General features: G+C 39.0%; 2 protein-coding genes across 2 annotated transcripts; both read right to left on the reverse strand.

Annotated features, from left to right (window-relative positions):
• Nucleotides 1–939: 939 nt before the first annotated feature.
• olfm4.1 (olfactomedin 4, tandem duplicate 1) lies at nt 940–17,927 on the reverse strand. Its single transcript, XM_086274963.1, has 7 exons — nt 17,866–17,927; nt 16,345–16,477; nt 2,752–2,892; nt 2,476–2,652; nt 2,171–2,383; nt 1,954–2,101; nt 940–1,875 (listed from the first exon to the last, which is right to left on the reverse strand). The coding sequence occupies exons 3-7, from the start codon at nt 2,803–2,805 to the stop codon at nt 1,040–1,042; spliced, it is 1,428 nt and encodes a 475-aa protein (XP_086131089.1). The 5' UTR covers nt 2,806–2,892; nt 16,345–16,477; nt 17,866–17,927; the 3' UTR covers nt 940–1,039.
• Nucleotides 3,053–8,554, reverse strand: lrrc74a (leucine rich repeat containing 74A). Its single transcript, XM_086274965.1, has 13 exons — nt 8,443–8,554; nt 8,144–8,316; nt 7,961–8,068; nt 7,764–7,857; nt 7,500–7,549; nt 7,305–7,386; nt 7,128–7,213; nt 6,865–7,059; nt 6,683–6,778; nt 5,737–5,880; nt 5,442–5,546; nt 5,226–5,311; nt 3,053–3,858 (listed from the first exon to the last, which is right to left on the reverse strand). Exons 1-13 carry the CDS (start codon nt 8,552–8,554, stop codon nt 3,249–3,251), a joined length of 1,941 nt encoding a protein of 646 aa, XP_086131091.1. The 3' UTR covers nt 3,053–3,248.
• Nucleotides 17,928–18,923: the final 996 nt, after the last annotated feature.

Consider the following 18,923-nt stretch of genomic DNA (forward strand, 5'->3'; position numbering starts at 1 on the left):
AGTTCTCTCTCCCTGAGTCACATTTTTTCGATATTTACAGATAAGAAACTATGTTCGTCAGAGTATTTTAAACTTTCCATCTCTTCCAGAAGGGGGGACCAATTTTTAAGCTCCTTCTGGGCTCCCCGAACTCTAACAAGTTGGTTTCTGGTTTTGTGAATGTTTTTCCAGAGTATTTGAATTCTAAATCTGACTTTGTGAAGAATGCATGGGAGGAGCTGGGTTTGCAAATTGGGGATGAGGCGTGGGAGAGGAGTCCGTGTAGGAATCATCATTGGAAATGGGGTAGGATGTATTCTCTGACTGTAGCAGTTTTTAGTCAAGTTACTGCACATACAGGATGATTATTCCATTGCACTTTAAATGCAGACATGCATACAGTGGTTCAGTTAGATCATTTATGACTGCAGTCAACACAGATGTTATAGTTTTGTATGTTCAAGTAAGTTTTATTTTTATTTCATTTTGACATTTTGTTTCTAATTCTGCATAATTTCAATTTCCAGGGTGGATTTCCACATTTGAGTTTCATTTTTATTGTGGGAAAATGTTTAGTTGAGTTTGGATCAGTTTCAGTGTTAGTTTTTTTTTGTTTGTTTGTTTTTAATCTTTTTAAATTTTACTGAATAGAGGGCAAACATCTGAGGCAAGATTGAGGAAAATGAGTACAGGTGTTACAATAAAAATATAGGTTTTGAAACCGTGGACTCACACTCTTGTAGACATGCCTATCAATGATTTGTCAGGGAAGTTATAATAATTACAAATATTGTATTAATAGTTAGCAAACTAACTAAAACAACAGATATTACCTCTACAGTAGAATAGAAGTGTTTGAAGGTACAATTAAGAACCATTTTTATTTTAATTCAGTTTTAGTTTTCAAAGTTCACAAAAAAAGACACTCATGACACTTGTGTGATGCTTGAAATCATTTATTAACAATCAAGAAGGATTAGGAGGTCATTACTCGACAAGATGAGACAATAGTTGGCTCATTCATATGATGTGATACTTCAGAAAATATCAGATCTTCAATTTAGGTTAAAAGAACTTGTGGCGCCGTGGTGGTCGTAGCCACAGCTGTGTGGTTAAACCACAGGTGATACTGGACATAGTAGCCATCATTGTACATGTAGAGCTTCTGGTCAGCGGGATTGTAGTGCAGGTTTGAGTACTTCTCTTGGAACCTCTCAAAGGGAATACTGATGTAAGTTTCCTCTTTGGTTTTAGTGTCGTACTTGTAAAATATCTCTTCAGTGATGGTATCGATTGTCCTGACCGCATACAAAGTGCCACAAACCATGAAGGCATTGCTCACACCCGGCTTGTAGATACTAGTCTCCATTTTCTCCTCTATCCCAAAAGACGCCTCATTTATTTTAGCAATGACCATCCGACCGGCAGACTGCTGTGTGGCATAGGTCACCCACAGCCCCGTCTCATCGGCAGCAAAGTCAAAGTTCTGACTGGAAAAGTATGCATAAGAGAAGCCTGAACTAGCCTTGGGGATCACCCTGGACTCATATGCCATTGTGGTGAAATTCAGTTTAGCTAACCCAAACGGGCTGTTGATCTGATAATACAGAGTGTTGTCACGGAAGATAAAATTGGTTCCTGTGCCACGCCAGCTGGTTTGTAAGCTGTGATGCTGAAAGTGGTTTCTTAAAATGAGGTTCTTGTAGTTAGTGTAGAACCTGATGTCAATAATGGAGGCACTTGTATACCCAGAGTACCAGTACATGGACTCTCTGTCTGGAATAGGTTTTGAATCTTTCCCCCATCCACCAAATTTGTAGCCAGCATTTAGATGGGCATTCAGTTGGCTTACTATGGGTTTGCTGAGCTTGGTGATACCAGTGTGTGCACATGAACCTGCAGAAGGAGACGAAAATTAGGTTGTAATCACAAAAACAGGGATTACAACTGGAATGACGGTATAAGTGAGCTTACCAATGTTGGGGTAGAAAAGCTCCTGGTGACGTCTCTCACACTCCTCTAGTTGCAGCTGCACCTTAAGGTATTCTCGGCGTGTCACCAGAATTAAATTCTTGTCGTAGGTCTTTTCCAGCCTGTTCAGGGTCTCCACCATGACTGTAATCTGAAAGATAACACAATGGATCTCCACTGCTTCTGCTGGCTTTTAAAACACCTTCAGCTCGGGACATACCTGTACACGCAGGGATTTAAGGACAGCAGTGGAGCCGTTGATGGAGAGCTGCAGGTCTACAATCAAGGCCTCCACTTGTTTAATCTCAATCTTTATCTCATTCCGTTCACTTTCACTGTAGCCATCAGGATTCTCCTCCATTTTTTCAATTTTTGCTGTGAGTTTTACGATCTTTTCTTCATATTCTGTCACTTTGATTTCATATTCCCCCAGCTGAAATTTAATTGGGAAAAAAAACATTCAAAAATGTTTTTTGTCACAATTATGCAATCTTTTAATGCACACGTTCCCTTGTGACTAAATACCTTGCCCATTTCCAGCTCCAGTTCATGTGAGATCTCCACTGCTGTCTGCTCTATCACCACCAGATCACCTACAGGAAAAGTTGAACCGGGCAGGAAGGCGTCACAGGAGCACCTTTCACCACCTCCACCTCCGGACTCATTTCTTGGATTCCCTTCACTCCACACGCTCCTCACTCCCTAAAAAAGAGTTAGATGGAAGAAGTCGTCTCACCTAAATGTGTACGGAGCTTTAAAGAATAAAGATGAATCGCTTGATCTACCTCATGCCATGCGTACCTCCCAGGCAACCGTGGAGCTCAGCAGTGCTGAGAAATACAGAGTGACGATCATTCTGCTGCAGTCAGAGTGGTTATGACTGAGATAGGTGGATCATTTGAATTTATAGATCCTCCTCCATCATATCAGAGGACACAGCACCTGTCTCAGTTCACAGAATTATTAGTTGAGGAACATGCCAGGATATAATGCTCGTTCTTATCTACAGCAAACAGAAATTAACGTCAGATGTTTGTTTACAGAACACCATTCCCGAATACCATGATGAAATATTATGTTTCTGAAGAAGGCCCATCCCACTCAGTGTCGTTAACTGCAAGGTGGCGAAGACATGACCGCTGATAACTTATTAAAGCAATAAATATAGATTTTTAGATAAGATTGATAATCAAATGTGTTATTTATTCATTTAAAAATATTGCATGACATAATAACCAAGGGAAAAACAAATCACATGTATAATATATCACGTAATACAGCATTATACAGTGTTCATGTCACTTGACCGTTACTGCAGGGTTCTTTGAAGCTTTGTCTGCATTCTTCTTCGGTTTCTTTTTCTTCATTTTCTTGGCTTTGACTTTACTTTTACCCTCTGACTGCTTTACATTGAGAGCGGGCCTGGATCTCGTCAGGCTGTTAGCAGTGGGGCTTAGCTTGCTGTGGCTCATCTCTGGATCTGAGCGAACGCCCTGAGCAGAGATGGACTTGTCTGGAGCAGAGCGAGGGGAATCGGCCGACAGGTTTGGCTGGGAGTACGAACGCATCCCGGAGGAGCTGGTGGGACGGTAAGGCGTGGCGCCTCTTAACATGGGCAGGTGGATGTTGCTCATGTTAGTGACAGAGTAGCGGCTGCTGTTGGACATGACAATGTGGTGCCAAGAGCTGAGAGGGGTGGCGGAAAAGTGTTGAGGGCCACTCGAGTCTTCTTTGGCACCTCCTGGAGACATGACTATGGAGCTGTGAGGTGTCACCGCCTCCACAGCACTTTGGAAGGTTTTGAGAATGCGGTCACTCTTCTGCTTCTCTTTCTTCTGACGGGACTCAAATTTCCTAAGCTGGCGGCGGTGATCCCTCATCATTTGTTTCCTTGTATCTGCCAGTCCCCTGCACAGAATGGTCAGATTGTAGTATAAACATCACTGACTGCTTTTAGATTCATACGCCAACCAATTATCTACCTGTCTCTCCACAACTGCACTTTTCTGTGAAGCCTAACAACTTGAACAGCCTCTCCTACCTCACTAACAACGTCACTACAATTACTGCTTGGGTGTCCTTAATATTCTCTCAATTTCAATCTCGACAACTGAGGTTCTTGTGTTCGGACCTGACAGCTTCTCATTCCACTGGCTGAGTTAGAGTTAATTTCAAAATGTTAGTATTTATCTATGTGCAGTGTGGCAGAACAATGAGGCAGTGGTTAACACTGCATGATGGTCCTAGTTTGAACCCACCTGTGTGTGGAATTTTTGCACGTTCACTGTACCCCAGATGAATTACATACAGTATAAAGCCCATCATACCCAGGCTTCTGTATGCATGAGGATCTGCTTTAACCTTATTCCAGCAGTAACCTCCCTGATCATATGATCAGGGTCTTATAATTGTCATATTTATATATTTTATGCTCATATTTAAATCTAGAGGCGATCATGTTTTTGAGACTGTAGCTTCTAAACGTTGGTGCAACCTCCCTCAGCCTGTCAGGATGGCTGAATCTGTGGTCTGCTTTAAACAACTGCGGAAAAGGGTTAGCTTTTTCTTAAACCTATGATCATTACTTTTCATGTAGTTTATAAAACACCTATATAAAAATATGAATGTATAGACCACATGGTTTACCATCTGTTTGCATGTTGAGCTACGTGGACTTCTTTAACATGTGTTTTTATCCAAACTGTGGAAGAAAAGTTCCCATACAAGTTATTCTTAGCTTATGATTCTCTCTGTGCTATACATAACTATACATATATAACACTATCACTACTTCAGTGGAGCTTCTGCGATTAGTTTGGTGTGTCTGTCTGTTTGTCTGTTAGTAGGATTACTTAAAAAATGTGATCAGATTTCTTTTCAGGCAGATTTGCAAAAAAGAAAAAACAACTTCTGTAGTAAATTATATATACAGTAGATCTGTGAATATTTGGAAAAAGCTTTTACCAGTGCGAGAGACAACCCAATATCCTAATATACCAGTCAAATAGACTTCTGCCGCAAGTGAGTGAACTTTTCAGGCTTGAAGAGGTTTTCAGCTACTCTTAGTTTTGATAGGGTCAGTTGAACTTAAGATCTGGGCAAATTCCCAGGTCATAACTAAGACACTCTATGCCCAGCTGTACTATCAGTAAACGAGAGATAAAAACAATCAAAATGTTAAAATGATAAGCTTTAACACGCCAAAGCTCCACCTTGTAACGTAAATATTGAAGCGTCAGATGTGAGTATATTTAGTCAGTATGGGAAATGCTCACCTGTAGTCCACCATTCCTGTCCTGTCCCGATCAAGTCTCTGAATCAGCTCCTCAATCTGGTATCGGTCCAAGGGAATGCTTGATTGCTTACAGTTTCACACAAAAGAGGAAAAGGGAATCAGTTTCATAGTTGCTCTCTTTATCACAGTAAACTCTCAGTGAAATGCACTGACTCTACACGGCTCCATATACAGTATCACAGTTTGTTTGGAAAACCTGAACTGCTTTCCTGAAGTCAGTAACAGACACTCTCATGATGCCATCTTTATCGATGTTTCGAAAGAAATCCCACAGCCGCAGTTTCCGTTGGTCCAGATAATCCTTCAGAAGCATTGGTAGAAGTGATTTTGACAATAATTAAATGCAGACCAACAAAATAAGTAAACATCAGAACAGCAAATATACTCTGAATAAAGAAAGAAAGAATAAAAATAAAGATATATTGTGTATATTTTCACAATAAAATTCATGCAGTATGTGTCAGATGCTCATTCGACCAACTGAGACAGACCTGAATGACTTTCATTGGATCAACACGTTTTGGTGGCTTCTTAGCCATGAAGCCTCCTACGCCTCCATACTGTACATCCAGACCAGGATGCTCCTGACACGTCACCTCCAATAGATGCACAAAGTGCTCATTTACCAGCACATTCTGTTCAGATAAAAGACAACATGATATACACACACACACATTTTGCTTCCTATGTCAAAAAAAAAGGAAAAAATTACAACTTTGACTTAATATGAACACAAAATTGAACTGAAATCAGAGCAAAAAGGAGTTGCTTAAAGAGAAAGTTCCCCTTATAATTACATATGTTTAAATCTGGCCTGTAGTGCAGTTTCTCTGTATAGACTTTTTAGATGAGAGTTGCTCAGTTTCAGTGGCACTGAATATTTCCAGAAATGACCTGGTTGTGAGCAGTTTCATTACTATTTTTTCTCCATAAAACAACACCTGCTGACTGCATAACTGTACAGAAGGAAGTGTGCATTTACCCATGACGAGAACCTGGTGATTGTGACAGCTTGGCAGGATGTAAACGCTGATAATGCTTTCTGCTATGGTGTAATATCAACCAGCTGCATGTCTACATTAGATTATGTCGTTTGGTAGAAAGAAAAAAGGACGTCGTGCAAGAATTGCTCTGAATTGCTCAAGAATTGCTCGGCTCTAATTGGGTCTTGATCTGCGGAAAGAAACATAACTGTGGGTTTTTCAGATGTATTATTTGAGTGCTTTGAGCATCACAAGTCAATTTCTATTAAATGTAGACACATCTCTACAACCAATAACTCAAGAACTGGGACATTTGCACCAGAACAATTCACATGGATAAATCCGACTACAGGCCAGCAGAACAATATGTAAATTTGATTTGTGGATGCACTGTCCCTACAGCCTGTGGTAATCTGTCATGACATGGAGCAGAGCAGGATGCACAGCCACTCACACATATGTTGATCTCCTCCAAGGCAGTTTTAGGTGAGTTCTTCACCACGTTGACTAGAGCCAGTGCGCCCTCTACTGTCAAAGAGTTATAAGCCAACTAAAGAAATAGAAGACATTATCCGATATTTCACTTGAAGCCATGACTGTGATATACGTTACCCTAATGCAATTTCATCCACCCACCGTCAGGACTCTGAGTGTGTCATTGAATTCAAGACCCCTGCACAGCATGCTGGCGCCTTCATTGGTCAGGCGGTTATTGTTGAGGTTGAGATGCACCAGGGTGGTGTTGAATTTGAGGGCTTCTCCCATTGCCAGAGCACCTTCGTTCCCAAAACCGTTCCACGATAAGTCAAGGTGCTTTAACATCATATTCACCTAAATGGGAAGACTGTGATGAAATGCTGCACACAGAGTAACTAACAAATTTTGTTAATCAGCCCTACTTTTAACCCAGCGCAAAAAGCCACAGCCCCTTTCATTCTTAGATGATTCCAGCTGAGGTCCAGCACCTCCAGGCCCTCATTGTTTGCTGTAGAAATAAGAAAGCCAAGTCAGTGAAAGAATACATCTATAATGCTATTAAGAACTAGTCTTAGACCTATTAAGACCTTTTACCATACCCAGCAGCTGTCCCAAATGCTCCCCTCCTTTTCCACAAAACTCATTATGGCTCAGATCCAGTACCTTTATCCTGGAATTGGTCTGAATGTAACAATATGTGACAGGTGCAAGTAGCAAAAGAACAATTTATGAATATAGAAATGACTAAAATGGGTTGTTATGTGTGAAAAAGCAGGACATAACTGATAACTTACTGACAGAGCATCTGCAAAATATTTAGCATCATCATCAGTAAATCCATTCCCTGCAGGGAAGAAAATGCATTCAAAACAATCATGAAAAAAAAAGATCACAATAATTATCGCTGTTAAATAGACAAACCAATCAGAAACTAACCTCGACTAACCTGTCAGGAAAAAGGCAACCCCGACACAACAAATGTAAGCTGACTGTTTGTGATGCCAGTCATCTGTCACGTAACATCTGACAAGTTAAATGCATTGTCACGTGCATATTACCTGAAAGCTTCACAGATTTTAACGAAATGCTGTCCAGCAGCATTTTAGCCACATACTCAGCCCCAGCAGATTTCAGATGGTTGTGGGATATATCCTGCAAAAAATGTATTATTAAAACCAAACTTGATGTAGAGCTCTCAGATTTAGACCTGAAATACACTTGTGCCCTCCAGTGGTCAACCTGCAGTCTTACATACCAGGTGCTGAATGGTGAAATTAGCCCTCAACGTCTCCATGAGGTATTTGGCTCCCTCAGCTTGAATTGAATTGTCTGCCAGTGCCAGGGCGCTTATTTGTGTATCAGTCTAAATAAAACCTGATCATCAGTTTTCTATTTAAAAGTGCCTCATTGATTAACAGCTCTTAGATTTTAAACATACCACTAAAGCAATAGCAAGTGCCTTGCATCCCAAAGGTCCGAGCCCATGGTGGGAGAGTGTCACAGCTGGAGAGTCAAGGTTTCGAATAAAGTAAGAGACCGGCACCACACCTACCAGCTTGCAGGCCTGCATGTACACCTCAGCAGTGTCCATCTCCTTGTTGATCTTATTTCCTGCATATTATAAAAGTCATAAATTAATATAACCAATGTATAGATTTATAGTAATGACTACTAAATTACTTAGTATTTAAACAAGAACCTCAAGGATTATTCCATGATTGAATTTAATATGCTCACCATCTGATTCCAAGTCTTTGTCAAACTCATCGCCAAAGCTGTCGAGATCAGTTGGGGATGGACAGTTGTCATCGTCTTTTAAGCAGAGGGACTCAAATGACGGTATCGACATTACGGCCTGTCTTTAAAACTTGTCCTTATTGAAACGGTTCCCACTCACAAACATCAGGCTGTGATGTGCCTGGTAAGAACAGGGCCTGTGAAATGAAAGGGGCCTGTACTATGCCCCGGGTAATTCTACCCCTCAGGTTGTGTGTCTTGTGTCGTTAACAATTTATGCATCACTCGGGTTACAATCCTAAGCAAAACCTACAGTTATAGTGTGCTGTAATTTAATTCATCCAATGTTATTTATTAGTACAATCTCCCACATTTACAAAATTCAACACATGACTGTCACAAGCAAAGTATGATACGTGTGCAGAGGAAGTTTCATAAAAATGTAATTTGATCTTCTTAATTGAAATTGTGACAATCCATCAGTTTGATGGAAGCAAGTGTATGTTTATGAGCAAATGCTAATGCTAACAGATAGAGCTACCAGTCGCTGCACCGTTGAAGTGTTAATATATAAAGAATTTAATGGGTCAATACTGGATCAATACTGGAGTTATTTAGCAAAAAGAAAATTGACTGCATTTCCACTGTAATGATTACTAACTGGTGTTATATGTAAGCTTTACTCCTTCTAGAAAATATGGAGCATTCACAGCCATTATAATGCTGAAAAAATCATGAAATAAATGCACTTATTCAAGAATTCACCAGTGATAGAGAAACAAGGATTAATTCATTCATTATGTCAGAGATTTATGGATTTCCACACAAGAATTGGCCAATTTCTGAATGACTGTGGGCAAGTGCAGCGCTGAGGTCTAGATGCCAGCAGATATGAGACAGCAAGCTGAGAAGGAAATTTAGTTAATCGTTTAAATTTACTAGTCAACACAAGTTTCAGTTTATATGAAGATTTAAGGAGGAAAATCCATCTTTGAAACAGGTTTCAGTTCAAATATACATGTAGTGTAGGTAGTCTCTAAACAGCTTAGAAATGAGTTTTTTTAGATTACTGTAAACACGTAGTAAAGGCTCATAATCAAGGGAATAGGGGGGGGAAAGGCACAAAGTTTTAGAAACTTGCTAGGAGCAAGTGAAAGCTTTACTAGTGGTTGAAGCTGTAACTTCTACATCCTGAATTTGGCACCAAATGGACCATTAAATAACAACAGTAACCTAGCATTGTGTTTCAGCCCACGCCAGGCTGCAGAGTGCAGCTGTCTTCATTATGCTAAAAATGAATCTTTATTTTTGAACAGGAACTTGTTACTTTGTTAAATACATGTGTTTAAAAAACATGCAAACAATGAAACCTTTATTGTTTAATAAAATGCAAACAAAAAACCCTAAATTAATTAAAATGTTATTGAGTGAATATGGTGAAGAAAAGTCCAAATGTATTATTTTTGAGGGCGTCGAATCTCAGGAGGCTATTTTTTTTTTTCATATACAAATATATGCGTTTTAAGGAGTTTGTCACGGCTGGGATAGCTGTTTGCAGAAGGAGGACTCAAGTTGCAGACACAAAGCAGTGATGAGAATTACAAAGTAAACTGAACTGGGAAAGCCAGTAAGCTGACCTAAAAACATAACACAAAGGGAAGACATGAGGCGAGAAACAGAAAACAGAGAGACACGGAGAAACACTAAAATAACACAGACGAACCGGCGATGAGCACAGACCGACACCCAGGCTATACACACACACACACACACACACACACACACACACACACACACACACACACACACACACACACAAGGTAATTAGGAAATGACACAGAGGGGGGAAGCACAGCTGATCCTAATCACAAGATGACGGGGAAACACAAGCTAAACACAGTTAAGTCACACACGGATCTACAAAGTAAAACAGGAAGTTTCCAGACAGAATACAAAATCAGAATAAAACTAGAACACGAGAAAAATAATCAAAACAAAACCACTGCGTGTGCAGACTCAGGACCATGATAGTTACTTAAATACAATGAAACAATAATCTTTTTCATGTTTATTCAGAATAAAATTGTTCATTTAAAAATTAAATACCGTATAAAAGCTTCTAATCTACTGGTTGTGAAACAGAGGCTTCTCTATTGGGTTTTGGAGGTGAACATAGGCCTCAAAACACACAACAAAGGATAAAGGGAGACTGACACAGATGTAGCTGGCAATGGAACAACAGGTGGGAAGACAGCTGAAACTAATCACAGATTAAAGAGACAGGGGAACCAAAACTGAACAAAACACACAGGGGAAAAGGGAATATTAAACAGGATACCTGGCAAACATTAACAAAAAATGTAAGAATATTTAACAATATCCAGAATACATTTAAGCTGGAATCACTGCCTCGTGGTTCTTTGCATCAGCCAAATTGTTAAGTTGTGGTTTAAATTCTTGTCTGTCGAATCATGTCTAGAGTCACTTCTGGCCAAATACCAAATGGCATTTATGTCATCAATGAAGCCGAGACAACATTTATCCTAGATTAACACTGTAGGACCTCTACCTTGCAATTTGAAGCAATAGAGATGAGTTTTTGACAGTTAAGCGGTGCTAAATGAAAATAAAATAAAAATAAAATAAATAAAACTGAACAGATCTAAAGGTGTTCCCGTAATTCGGGTTTATTAGAATAAAAGATCGATGAGGAAATTTTAAAAAAATATATGAGTTGGGTCAGTCATATACTCTGAATAAGTTCACTACATGTCTTAAAACTGAAACAACATTATCTGATGAGGGTATTTCCAAGCTTTGTGAGGCGGTCAAGGGATCCACATATGTGTAACAGGTGAGCAATCAGCTGAGTCTTCATCAGATGTACTGTGTGACATTAGAGATGGTAAGATATTCAAAGTAGTTCTTTTTTTTTTTTTTTTTAAACCAAAATCCATTATGTTTCAAACTACTGCTATACCAAGATGCCTTCGAAGTTGTTAATCCTTTAGGTTATGGAAATAAATAGATAAAACTGTAGTTAAAGGGACCATGTTTTGTATGCTGTAGATAATTTGGGCTCACATTGCACTGGTGGCTTCTGCTTTAGTCGTACACATCATTTCTGTAGATATTGTTTAATGATGCAATCTGTTTTTCAGGGTGGTCCAAATCAGTGTGGAGCAGAATGCACCACAGAGATGTACAACTCTCCTGCTGAACACCTCAAGACTGAAGGTACACCAGATATAGGAGGAGTAAAGTTTGAGTCAGTTTTCAACTGTTTAAAATATTTTCACATCTGTCAGCCAGGTTTGCCATTTTGATTAGGACACAAGATTTTTATGGCATTTTGTCATATGATGTTGTGCTGTTTCTTAAATTTTTTTGTGAAGAAAAAGAATGGTTCGCCTACTCCATTCTGAATTGGAGCATTAAACAGTTTAAATACTCTGACTCTGGTACCTCTTCAAAGCCGTGTGAGGTCAGTCCTCAACAAATTCTCAGCACAAACAAAACTGGAACTTTTTAAGGCTGTTGCCTCTCATAATTGGTGACAGAGTGGAAGATGGAACAGATGACTTTTACCCCACTGCATCCAGACTGCAAATAAATCGCGCATGTGCGAAGGCACTGCTGGCATGTGATGCACAACAGCAGAAGAAAAGGACCTGTGAGGCTCAGTAACAGAGATTTTATTAGAAAACTAAAGACATTTTGCCCCGAAAAATATATATTTTTCCCAATGCATCATGATAACTTCATTTCAGTTTTTTCTTTTCATCAACAAATAAAGGAGGTTACATATAAGCTACTTTTTTTTTATTGCTCAAAACTTGTCTGAACACAGGCTGCACGTGTTGGTCCACTGTGATGTATGTGGCTGACGAAAACAAATTGTACAACCTAAAAATAACAGCAGTCCTGATCAAAAGTTTTAGATCATTTGAAAAATGGCAAAAAATCATATTTTGCATGGTTGGATCTTAACAAGGTTCCAAGTAAAGCTTCAACATGCATGCAACAAGAAGAAATAGGAGTAAGGCAAAACATTTTTTGAGCATGCAATTTATTAAAAACAACGCTTAAACTGAAACAGGCTGTTTTACAGCTGATCAAAAGTTTAGGACCACACCTCCAAAAAACATGGGTAAACCCCCAAAACAGAAAGTTCCAAACGTGAACTCAATAATTAATTGGTCCGCTGTTATTGTTGATCACTTCATGCAAGCGTTTCCATGAGGTGAGTGGGAACATTTCTCCAAGTGGTTAAGACGGCCACACGAAGGGTGTCTACTGTCTGGAACTGTTGTCCATTCTCAGTTGGATTTAGATCAGGGAAAGACGCAGGATGGTCCAAAAGAGTGATGTTATTCTCCTGGAAGAAGTCCCTTGTCCTACGGGCATTGTGTACCGTAGCGTTGTCCTGTTGAAACACCCAGTCGTTACCACACAGATGAGGGCCCTCAGTCATGAGGAATGCTCTCTGTATCATCTGGACATAGCCAGCAGCCTTTGGACACTCCTGCACCTCCTGAAGCTCCATTGTTCCACTGAAGGAAAAAGCATCTCCCCAACCATTGTGGCACCCCCTCGTCTGTAGGGCGTAGAAAACATCTCAGGTGGGATGTGCTTGTCATGCCAGTAAGGTTGGAAGCCATCAGGACCATCAAGGTTGCATTTTTTTACAGGAGAAAAAAAAAGGTTATATTTTTTTCTCATCAGAGAATTTTTTTTTGAAGCTCTTCACCACTAATGGCCTTAATTTGGGTTGAGGATTTTTTAGGTCTTCCACTTCACGTTTTTGTTCCATAACCCCCGGGATTAGTTAGGAAATGACCGTCTTAAATGCATCCCACCTCAGCAGCGATGGCGCGCTGTGAGCGACCCTACTTATGCAGTTCAACAAGTCGACCATGTTCAAAAAGGAAATTTTTCTTTGCTTTTGCCATCAGAACATCCTGACAGTCTGACTACCTGACAGAAAATGACAATGAATCCACAGTTTTGCACAGATTTGGCCTTTTAAAGGCAAGTGGTCCTAAACATTTGATCAGCTGTAAAACAGCCTGTCCCAGTTTAAGTTTGTGAAATGTAAGTTAAATGTTTTGTCTCACTCCCATTTCTGCTTGTTGCATGTTGTTGGAACCTTGTTAAGATCCAGCCATGCAAAAGATGATTTTTTGCCATTTTTCAAGTGGTCTTAAACTTTTGATCGGGGCCGTATTTAATAATCAATTAGTTTCTTCTGAATGGATTAAGAATGCTTTATGTCCGCATTGCAATGCATCACAATTGTAAATCATTACACGATTAATTGTGTCAGCTCTATTAGATGTAAGATTGTATATTTGCTTTTGAAATGGGCAGTTTGCTTTATTGTGCTTTGTATTTGCTTTCAGACTGCAAGGAAAGAACGCTAATGTACACCGAGCATCTGAAGAACAACATGCAAGTGCTCCAGCACATTGGATCCAAAACCTGTTCCAGTTCCTCAGACACCGTCAGAGACTGTTTTGAAAGCCCTCTACTATCAATCTGGAGAAAAAGAAACTTTGCCAACCACTGCAAGTATCAAGTGTTTTAAATTTTGTTTGACTGTTTATTATGTACTTATTTGTTTTTGGTTGTATTAAGTTTGATATTAATTAGATCAGTGCCTTTTTAGTCATTAATTTGATTATTAAATATAAACTGTTTAGGGCAGCATGGTGGCACGGAGGTTAGCACTGTTGCTGCACAGCAAGAAGGTCCTGAGTTCAATTCCACCATCAGGCCGGGGTCTTTCTTTGTGGTGTTTGCATGGTTAATTGATTAATCCAAATTGCATAGGTGTAAATGTGAGTGCGAATGGTTGTCTGTCCCTGTGTGTTAGCCCTGTGACAGACTGGCAACCTGTCCAGGGTGTACTCCGCCTCTCGCCCTATGAAAGCTGGGATTGGCTCCAGCACAACCCTGAAAAAGGATAAGCGGATGGATGGATATTAACTGTTTAATTTAATCATTGTCTCTACTGGTTTTTATTAATGTTTCTAGCAAATTATGACAAAAAGTCAAAGAATGTAAGTTTTATGCCTATTAGCCCTATTGTGTTTATTACCTCATTTGTTGGACCTTAATCTTTTTAGACCACATTCTGGCTGCAACAGCTGCCAATAATTTCGTGTAAATATGAACTTTTGAATAAAAAGGCATGTTTTGTATTATACAGTTCTTCTGTGCTTTGTCAATAGGAGACGGTAAACAAGCTTATTAAAATGTATTTAAACTGGTTTACTTTATAATAGTTTTTTATTTCAATGTAATAATTGTACAAAAACCAAAGTTCACTGTGAATTTTACATTTATCAACAAATATACCGTTATGTATTCTGCATTATCACTATATTTTCCACGGTGAAATTCTGGCAACCACAGCTGCCAGTATTTTACCGTAATATTCAACTTTTTAGGTATGATACCGTATTATTTTATACAGTTTCACTATATTTAACAAAGTAAGACTGTAATCAGGTTAACGGAATGGGTGTTGTTTTCACATGAATTTATGTTTAAAAGTTAAAAGTTAGGGTTTTTTTGTTGCTCTTGTTTACTTTTAAGCCAAAAATAAAATAAATAAAGCTACAAGGTAGGGCTGGGCGATATAATTTGAAGCATGTGCGGTAACGATATATATCACGATATATATTCTTTTCTTCTGTATAACCACACAAAAAATCCTTTAATTTTCTCAAAAATCGAGAGTGCGCCTTATGTATGAATTCTGGTTGTGCTTACTGACCACGAACCGATTTCTGCGTGCAGAAATCTGTTAAAAATGTTTTATTACAACTTTGGCAAGCCGCACTGCTTGATGGATCGTCAGAGCATTACGGCTGCTGTAGTGAGGAGCTTCGTGGAGTAATCAGGGTCCAAAACTCCGTCCCTTCAGGTCCCAAAGTCAAACGAACACTGAGAGTTAAAAACGGTCTAAATTCTTCCATCTTTAATAAAATCATCAGCGTTGCTGCTTTATCGGGTGTAACAATTAAGTTTAACATCCAGGCATCCATGAAAACAGAATTTATTAAATTTAAAGGAGTTAGAAGTTAACAGGAAGTTAGCTCGCTAGTTTACACCTAAACATTTCATAGCATGTTCTGACAGAGATTTTTGAAGCTAATTAAAACGTACAGCTCTGCTATCACTTCCAACATAAATGAAGACAGAAAACTAAACAGCAGTGGCGTTTGCAGGGTTACTGAAGTTGGACTACCTGCTATATAATGATGTGCTACGTGATTGCTAGCGACACAGCTATGTTAGCATAACATTAGCACAGTGAAGCTGGAGGATGAACGCCAACTTTTTTCCACTCGATAAAAGTTAACGTGAGGGATTCTGGTGGTCAGGGACAAATGCAATCGCATAGCAGGATGCTGTACACGGGCCAAACTTCAGTCAGGAGAACAACTGAGATTATTCATCCACAATACGAGGTTAGTCATTAATATACTGCAACAACATGGGAACAGAACAGCTGCGAGAGAATTCAACATTAATGAATCAATGTTACGGAAGTGGAGGAAGCACAGTTTTTGGCTTTCCCCATATTTCAAAAGTGCTTCATCTCTTTGCTATGACTGTCGCCCAGCATAATTTGCAGATGATAATGGTTTTAGCTGCAGCTATGCTTTCGACCAAAACAGGCGCAGCTTGATGACATCATCAACATGCGCTATCGGATAGAGCGTCAAAGTCGCTATCGTTGGCCAAATTTATATCGTTTCTATCGCCCACCCCTACTACAAGGTTTAATATTGAGAAACTTGAGGTGGAAAATGACTTGAGCATTGTATAATTCAAGTAACATACATTGAACATACCATCAAAAAATAAAATAAATCATAACATTAAACTCACCTTGCTAAGTTGATCAGGCTTTTTCTTCATCCCCTGAGACCAGCTGCACTGAATCATCACCAGCTTTCCTCATCTTTTTCGCTCAGTGAGGTCTTTCCTTTCCTTGGCCATTCCTCTGCCAGCTGCCTTTGCACTGGAAAACCAAAGTGTGTGATCACAGGTGAAGTAAGGGATATTTTTTCCAGTGCAGGGTGTAGAGTAGTGATGGTAAATTTGATTCTTTTTACTGAATCGGATTTTAATGAGGCGCTCACCAAAGTGAATCGGTTTTTTTGAGTCATTTGATTCACTGAGTCAGTTGACCAGAGAGTGCAAAAAATTTACATTTTCACTCAAACTTAATTTGTCTCTCTTTTCATGTAAATCCCACTGCTAAGATGAATGATTCTAAAAAACAACCCAACTATTTTATGGAGCATAAAAGAGCAAAAACATTTCTAAAATTAAGCAATTTCCTATCAAAATTGCTTAATAAACATTTATTTTGTTTATTTTTATTTTATTAGTATTTTCCTTAAATGTGTTAAATATATATTTTCTCATCTAAATGTCCACTGAGCTGTGAGCCAGGGGGCGGTAATGCGCCTTAACATTGGTTGCCAACCAAGAAGAAGAAGAAGCTGTGAGCCAGGAGGGAGGGGGTGAGTGAGTGAGTGATTCGTTCGCTCGCTCTATGATTCAGCACAGGAGGGAGGGGGTGAGCGAGTCCTGAGTGATTTGCTTAAGCTTACGATTCAGCACAGGAAGGGAGGGGGTGAGTAGCTCAAATGTGTTGTTAGCATGTTAGCAGAGCGATGCTACTGTGAACCGAGGAGCTATTTTCTTGATGTGAGCTTCTACTCAGGGTTTTTTCTTCCAGTTCAGAGCAGAAATGCTTTTGTTAAGAAACTGGCTGTTGTTTTCTTCCCCCCCGCAATTTTAATTATAAGCTAGATATATTTCTACTAAGCAAATTAGTTTGCTAACAGAAACAGGGATGAGTCAGTGAGTCAGTTGGGCTTGTGAATCATGATTCACGAGTCAGTAAAGTGATTCTCGAGTATTGAACGATTCGTTCACGAATCGAACATCACTAGTTTAGAGTGCTCCATTTGGTGATAGCTGTTAAACAACATTTCTAAGGATGTTGAAAAAGACAAATATTTCTGTTTACTATTAGGCAAAATCATCACATAAATCACATTTTCAACAAAAGTTAGAGCGAAGGCACAGTTACAGGGAAAATGTGTCTGTCTGTGACTAAATGTACTGAGGTGAGTAATTTGCTATCAGCCTGCTTATTGATTCATTGTACTGATGCTACAATGATTTGTACAAATTTTGGAAATCTACAATAACATTTCTAAATAAAACTGATGATGTACAATGTTGTCAAACCACCTGATTTATAATATTGTTACTTAAGAATAAGAAAAGTAACAGTCTTCAACACTTGCAGATAACAAACTCACAGACACTCACCTCACGCTCGATGATACCAAACGCATCAGCAAAGAGCTCATCAACCTCCAGGATACTTACAAGACTGCAGTGGAAACCATGAAGGATGCCAGGAAGCAGCTGGACAGTGAGATGAGCCGTCAGACACAAACCAACTGGGAGCTTGAACACCAGACAAAAAGAAGCAATGACTATAAAAGTCAGATGGAAAAAGTTACAAAGGAAATTGAAGCCATGAGAACACGCTTATCAATGCTTAGTAAGACCGGTTTCATTGTTTCTGTATATGATAAAATTGTAAAAGCATAATGATTTATTTCATAATTTTTTATAAAGGTGGTATTATTTTTTGGAAACAGGCGATGGCTGCAAACACTGTCCTGCAGGATGGATTTTAATGAACTCTGTATGTTACTACTTCCCCTTGAAGTCAAATGAATTCAAAACATGGAAGGAATCCAGAGATTTCTGTCAGCTGCAGGGAGGAGATCTTATAATCATAGACAGCCAAGATGAAGAGGTTTGTTAGTATTTCTGTGGAGCAGTTTTCATGCAGATTTCTGAAAATTTATCTTTGGTTTTGTTTCTTTTTTTGTTAGAACTCAACAGTCAATTATTTGAGAAATCAGCTACTTCCGTGCAACTGATATAAGATGCGGTAACCTGAACACAGCTTCAACCGTCTGTTTGTTGAAAAATAGTAACTGTAACGGCGTTGTAACAATAGGAATAGTAATTAGATTACTCATTACTGAAAAAAGTAACGCCGTTTCTTGTAACGCCGTTATTCCCATCACTGGTCTTTCCTCATCATAAAATTTAGATTTTGTGGTAACAAACACATTGATGGCTTACATAATTGGGATAAAGAAGTTAAAAATATGTACAGCTTCTGAATTTAATGTAATTAAAAGATAAAATTCACAATATGCCCGCTCAAGTATTCACCAGAGAAAGAGAAAATGAATTAATTCATTTACTATGTCCCAGATTTAGGGGCTTCAACACAGGACTTGGCCAACTGGAAATCAGGCCGAGAAGGCAAAAATACTTTTAAAATTAAAATAGTGTTTACATTTATTAGTCAAGTTTGACTTTATATCGAGACTTAATGAGATAAAGGCAGGTTTCAGATCAAG

Source organism: Aulonocara sp. 'chitande type north' Nkhata Bay, linkage group LG19 (assembly GCF_057382095.1).
Source record: "Aulonocara sp. 'chitande type north' Nkhata Bay isolate Kocher_YH1m ecotype deep benthic linkage group LG19, A_spYH_male_GT1.1, whole genome shotgun sequence".
Classification (NCBI taxonomy): domain Eukaryota; kingdom Metazoa; phylum Chordata; class Actinopteri; order Cichliformes; family Cichlidae; genus Aulonocara; species Aulonocara sp. 'chitande type north' Nkhata Bay.

Coding starts and splice junctions, on each gene's coding strand:
- olfm4.1 (XM_086274963.1), bottom strand. CDS start 2,805: ATGATCGTCACTCTGTATTTCTCAGCACTGCTGAGCTCCACGGTTGCC. Junction 2,653..2,751: donor GCTCCACGGTTGCCTGGGAG/GTACGCATGGCA, acceptor ACTCTTTTTTAG/GGAGTGAGGAGCGTGTGGAG. Junction 2,384..2,475: donor TGGAGCTGGAAATGGGCAAG/GTATTTAGTCAC, acceptor ATTAAATTTCAG/CTGGGGGAATATGAAATCAA.
- lrrc74a (XM_086274965.1), bottom strand. CDS start 8,554: ATGTCGATACCGTCATTTGAGTCCCTCTGCTTAAAAGACGATGACAAC. Junction 8,317..8,442: donor CAAAGACTTGGAATCAGATG/GTGAGCATATTA, acceptor TATAATATGCAG/GAAATAAGATCAACAAGGAG. Junction 7,387..7,499: donor ATTTTGCAGATGCTCTGTCA/GTAAGTTATCAG, acceptor TGTTACATTCAG/ACCAATTCCAGGATAAAGGT.